This window comes from Stenella coeruleoalba (genome assembly GCF_951394435.1).
Source record: "Stenella coeruleoalba genome assembly, chromosome: 6".
Classification (NCBI taxonomy): Eukaryota; Metazoa; Chordata; class Mammalia; order Artiodactyla; family Delphinidae; genus Stenella; species Stenella coeruleoalba.
The window spans coordinates 84,354,249-84,360,573 of NC_137151.1; the positions used below are offsets into that span (position 1 = coordinate 84,354,249).

At 43.3% G+C, this 6,325-nt stretch overlaps 1 protein-coding gene across 6 annotated transcripts in view; it reads left to right on the forward strand.

Annotated features, from left to right (window-relative positions):
* The window catches only part of INPP1 (inositol polyphosphate-1-phosphatase), a 32,897-nt gene extending 29,593 nt beyond the window's left edge, over positions 1–3,304 (forward strand). For all 6 annotated transcript variants that reach the window (XM_079924057.1, XM_079924055.1, XM_079924053.1 and 3 more), the window contains exons 5-6: positions 230–404; positions 2,315–3,304. In XM_079924057.1, the coding sequence (XP_079780183.1) occupies positions 230–404; positions 2,315–2,882 (743 nt within the window). In that variant the 3' untranslated portion in view covers positions 2,883–3,304. The remainder of the gene's footprint in view (positions 1–229; positions 405–2,314) is intronic.
* Positions 3,305–6,325: the final 3,021 nt, after the last annotated feature.

Consider the following 6,325-nt stretch of genomic DNA (forward strand, 5'->3'; position numbering starts at 1 on the left):
CCATTCATGAGGGTTCCACACTGAGGACTTAAGTACCTTCCAAAGGCCCCACTTACTAATACCATCAACTTTTGTGGGTAAGAATTTTGGGGGGACATAAACATTCAGACCATAGCAGTTACCAAATTAGAAGAGAGAAACAATATAGTACAGGGTTTGTAGATGTATTCATCATCGTCTTCTAAATAATCATTTCAAATAATCCTAACAAATTTGCTTCATTTTTCAGATTCAACTTATCAGTATATAAAAGGTTCTGCTGACATTAAATCCAACCAAGGAATCTTCCCCAGTGGACTTCAGTGTGTCACTATTTTAATTGGTGTCTATGACATACAGACAGGGGTGCCCCTGATGGGAGTCATCAACCAACCTTTTGTATCACAAGACCTAAACACCCTCAGGTAAAAGATGAAAATTTTTGGTATATTATGGTTTTTAGAATTTACAACCTCAGCTTTGCTTATTTTCAAGATGATCTCTCCGCGTGACATTCCCATGACTCAGTAGATTTGGTATTCCTACTAAAAATCTGCATATTTGAATTAACGTTCTTTTTACTCTCAGCCCTGGGTCTCGCAGCAAAATGTGACAATGATCTAATGAAAAGCTGAGTAGGTACAGCCAGGGTTAGGACCTGGCTCTGGGGTGCTCTCCTGGTAGAACTGCCAGCATCACTTCCTTTTCTGCCTCCCTCCTCAGGCTCCCCTGAACTCCTGTGCAGGGCAGAGTTGCTCTGATCCATGGCCCATGCTTGCAGGGCTCCAGGGCATGGCAGAGGCCAAGAAGAAGCAGCTTTTCTCCTGTGATTTCAGTATTTTATTGAAATAGATAATATTTTTTTCCACTTGTATAGAACTGCATATTTTTTAATAAATTTATTTGTTTTTTATTATTATTTTTTGGCTGCGTTGGGTCTTCATTGCTGCGCGCAGGCTTTCTCTGGTTGCAGTGAGCGGGCCTCTCATTGCGGTGGCTTCTCTTGTTGCGGAGCATGGGCTCTAGGCGTGCGGGCTCTAGGTGCGCAGGCTTCGGTAGTTGCAGCACGCAGGCTCAGTAGTTGTGGCACGTGGGCTCAGTAGTTGTGGTACGCAGGCTCAGTAGTTGTGGCGCACAGGCTTAGTTGCTCCGTGGCATGTGGGATCTTCCTGGACCAGGGTTCAAACCCGTGTCCCCTGCACTGGCAGGCGGATTCTTAACCACTGCGCCACCAGGGAAGTCTCAGAACTACATATTTGTATTAAACTTTGACTTGCTTCAAGCAACTAAGAATTGTTTGTTCTTTAATAGTCATAAACTACACCTATGGAATTTTGATAGTTTTCTTCTAACCCTGCCTTCTTCCAAACTGAAAGTGTTTGTTGTCTTTAAAGGGTCGTTAAGAAGTTAAAAATAAGTGGGACTGGATGCTGCCATAATCATGACCTAGAAATGGTTGACAAAGTAGTTAGTAGCATAGATCCTAGAGTGAGACTTCCTGGGTTTGAATGCAGATTCTATCACTGATTTACATTCTTACACTTACATTCTCTAAGCCTGTTTCCATCTCTGTAAATAAACTATCCAGCATATATAGTAAGTTAAACATTGAGAAATGATAGGTGCTATTTTTGTTGTTGCCAGAAATAATGAGTCCATCTTTCTTGGTGTTAAAACCAAAGTGGAGCTAGTGAATTAGAGAATGAAAAGGCGTTACCAGCTGAAGAAAAACTTAAGGATTGTGAAAGATTTGCAGATTGAAAAGATTATTTATCTGTTCATCTTTCCCCCCATTAAACTTCAAATGGCAAAAGTGGCAGTGAAACTTTGCGGGATTTCTGGCCTCCAGGAACAGAGCAAATATTTTAGCATTGTCCTAGTTGGGTGTGATAATACAGAAAAACTGAAAGCATTCCTAACCTGCAACAGCACAGGCAGCAACACGCACAGGGAGTAACTTTTTTTTTTTTTTTGCGGTACGTGGGCCTCTCACTGTTGTGGCCTCTCCCGTTGCGGAGCACAGGCTCCGGACACGCTGGCTCAGTGGCCATGGCTCATGGGCCCAGCCGCTCTGCGGCATGTGGGATCTTCCTGGACCAGGGCACGAACCCATGTCCCCTGCATTGGCAGGCGGACTCTCGACCACCGCGCCACCAGGGAAGCCCGGGAGTAAGTTTTAGAAATGAATTAGCTACTTGGTATCCATTTCTAAGCTTAAGGACCTTGAGACCCATTATGTTATATATTTTTCATATCATCAAGTTGGGAAGCCATATGAGCAATGAAAAACGAATGGGATAACCTACGGCCACAAACTGAATGTTGTCTTCCACAGGTGGAAAGGACAGTGCTACTGGGGCCTTTCTTACATGGGGACCAATATCCACTCATTTCTGCCTCCCGTCTCTACAAGAAACAGCAGTGAAACGCAGAGCCAAGTGACCCAAAACCCCAGCTCTGAGGCGGAATACTCCCACCCGTTCTCAGCTGTCATTAGTACCAGTGAAAAGGAGACCATCAAGGCCGCACTGTCACGTGTGTGTGGAGAGCGCATATTCCGGGCAGCTGGGGCTGGTTACAAGAGCCTCTGTGTTGTCCTCGGCCTTGTGGACATTTACATCTTCTCAGAAGATACCACGTTCAAGTGGGACTCTTGTGCTGCCCACGCCATCCTCAGGGCCATGGGTGGGGGAATGGTGGACTTAAAGGAGTGCTTGGAAAGAAACCCCAACTCGGGGCTTGACTTGCCACAGTTGGCGTACCACGTGGGAAACAGAGGCGCTGCTGGAGTGGACCAGTGGGCCAACAAGGGAGGACTGATCGCTTACAGATCAAAGAAGCAGCTGGAGACATTCCTGAGCCTCCTCCTCCGACACCTTGCGCCTGCGGATGCACATACATAGACGAGCTCCATCCTCAGGGACTCGAAACCCAGCTGTGAACCTAGTTTCCACCTCTCTGTCTTTTGAAGACAGCTTTGTCCTGTCGACAGTCAAAGTTCACCTTCCTCTTTTGAGGAGCCTTTTTCCATTATGTGTTCGTAATGTTAATGTCAATAAATGACTGATATTCATGCCGCAGTTAAATGTGCGAGATTCTTAATAGTGGATTTTGTGCTATTAATGTTGCTTGAAACACTTCCATAAGATATTGAAGACAGGAAAAATTCCTGCTCAATTAGTAAAGCTCTTCTAAACATCTAAGGGTTAAGTTAATGCCACTGAAGTATTAGGGAGAGCCAAGAGGGGGTTGAGCTTAGCTTTGTTTCCCTTCTGGAGGAAAACTCTGCAGCTTTAGCCTTCGGCAAAACGTTTAGAACTGTGAATTTAGCCATGTTCTGTACTTTCAACAGTATTATGTTTCTTAGAAGAATTAAAGCCTGGAGCACTGTGGGCTCCTTCCTACTCACATACCCTCTCATACTCACACACACATTCTGATATTCTCTCTCAAATTCGTAATCTCATGTGCCCTCTCATTCAAGTTCTCTCTAATCCTGTCTCTAATAATTCTCTCTAATACTCTCACATACACACTCCATTTCTGTTGGTAAGACAGAAGGGGATAGGGTAAAGAGGTTTCTTTAATTTTTGCATATTTACTGCACTTCAAAAACCAGAGGTAGAGTTAAATACAGTCCTTGGACTACTAGAATCCCATGTTGAAAGTCGTCTGAGGTGGGTGGGACCACTTTTCCCATCCTGTTTAGCAGCCCTGGTGAGGAGGTAGCGCCACCATCTGGACGGATTAAACTCTCACCTCTGACTTCTTTCGGCCTTGCGCCCTCTGGGGGCCAAAGGATATGTTCTGGAGCAGCCTGTTTTTCTACAATTACAAACAAATGAAAGTAAATCAAACTCTTTTTAATCGTATTTCATTGCACACAGCAGATTCAGTGACTTATTTAGTGACAGGGTTATAGTTTTTAAAGTCCGCATGTGCTTTGTGATTGTGGGTCCTCAAGACGTTTATTCTTAACCACTAACAGTCTAATTTTAAAGGTTGATTTTTAAGTCAAAGTGAGTTCATTCTTCACAAAACACATTAAAAACCAAAACCCAGAAACTCGTCCTGCTGCATGATAGTCATCAGAATGGAGAAATAGAATATGGTTCAAGAAAAAGCATTTGTTGTCCACATAAACATTTTTAGAATGTAACTGATCAATAACATGCAGTGAAAAGTCATCTTCAATGTGATCTGAACAAGAAGTTTGTCAATTTATTGGGGGGAAAATTGGATAGAACAGAGAATCCAATATATTCTGTGAACGTCTATTATACACATCCATTGTCAATCTTGGCTGGAAAGCTAAGGCCCTTCCTTAAGCATGTGTGTGCTGATTGGTCTGCACTGTTTTTCTTGCATAAACCACACCCATGGGAGTATGAGCTCTGTTTCTGATTTCTTTAGAGGAAGAATTTTTAAATATTTGCCATGTAATCTGAGAACATAATCGTTCTGGATTTTAATTTTTTCTCTCCATTTTTACAATTGCCTCATACTCGGTAAATTTTTAAGACTCGTCGTTATTTTCTGAAGTCTTCAATTCTCTGTTTTAAAACTCATTTTACATTGTATTTAATCTATTACTAAAAGTACAATCAGAATATACAGTTTTGGAAAGAAGCCAACCACTCCAAGTAAACATACGCCTCAGTTGATGGGAATGGGAGTTGGGGATTGTGATGGAGGAGTGTTCCAGAGAGTAGCCTGTTGGTCATGAAGATCAAGTGTCTTGTGCATCAGCCAGTGTGTTTTGCAGGAGACTGGCAGAGAGGTGAATCTGCCAGGTCGCTTACATGGAAGGTGATAAAAAGAGAGCTCCCCCTGCACGTCAATAAGAGCAGCCTCTGGGAAGCCAAGTCAACGTTGGTTCCTCTCTTGTTCCTACAATCCACATCCAATCATTAAGGAAGCCCTCTTGGCTCCACCTTTGAAATATATCCAATATTCAACCATTCCTCATCACTCTGCTACCCTTACCCTGTGTCAAGCCCTCTTTATGTCTCACCTGGATTATTGCAATAAACTAACTTGCCTCCATACCGTCTATTCATAACACAGAAGCCAGAGTGATCCATTTCCAACATCTATCAGATCATGTCTCTGTTCAGAACCCTCCAATGTGTAAAGCAATTATACTCCAATAAAGATGTTAAAAAAAAAAACCCTCCAATAGTTTTTCTTTTTGTTAACATTTTTATTGGAGTAAAACTGCTTTACAATGGTGTGTTAGTTTCTGCTGTGTAACAAAGTGAACCAGCTATACATAAACATATATCCCCATATCTCCTCCCTCTTGCGTCTCCCTCCCACCCTCCCTATCCCACCCCTCTAGGTGGACACAAAGCACCAAGCTGATCTCCCTTTGCTTTGTGGCTGCTTCCCACTAGCTATCTATTTTACATTTGGTAGTGTATATATGTCCATGACACTCTCTCACTTCATCCCAGCTTACCCTTACCCTTCCCCTGGCATACTCTGTACGCCAGCCACGTGCTTCCACTTACCGTCACCTCAGTCTCAATCCAACTCTTCCTAAGGATTGGCACCCATGTTGAGTAGTGTCCTAACGATCATTGTCTTTTAATGCCCTTTGTTTGTTGCCAATCTTTTGCCCTGGCTTCTGACCCCCTAGTTATAGGCTCCCTGCATGAGATTTTGACGTGCCAAGGGATAAGTATTCTATAAAGGGCTTTCTGCTATGTTATAATGATGGGAGTATAAAAAAACAGAACTTTGCACCTGTGTGTAAATTCCATAAGATAGCCCTTCTGTCTGGAAGAAGTGCAGCCAGGATAACTTTGCAGTAATACTTTGTATCAGTAACATTAGGTTTAACCGTGAGTGGCAAAATGCCAAAATAACAATGGCTTAAATAAGATAAAAGCTGTTTGGTGTGCAGTCCAGAGCTGAAAGGAGGCTTGACCCCTAAGTCCTCAAGGAGTCACACTCCCTCCATCTCGCTGCTCCCCCAGCTCCAGACCACGGCCCTTCTTCTCAGGTCTAAGACGACAGGATCTGCATTTTAGGCAGCAAGATAGAGGAGAAGACGAAGAAGAAGGGAAGGGTAGGTGATTTTTCACATCATTGACTAGAACCTAGTCACATGACTACATGTATAGTTTCCATCTTGGGCAACCGTGTACGCAGCTGAAGAACAGGCATTTTATCACCCTGGAAGATGGGAAACAGGTATTAGAGGGTATCTAGCAATCTCTATCGCCCAGTCCAAATGAGCTGTCCAGGCTTCTGCCTTCATCCGACCTCTGATCACACATCTCTCGTTCTGTTTACTAAGGTCTCATGACATTTATAGCCAGATTTTTCCAACCCTTAGCTA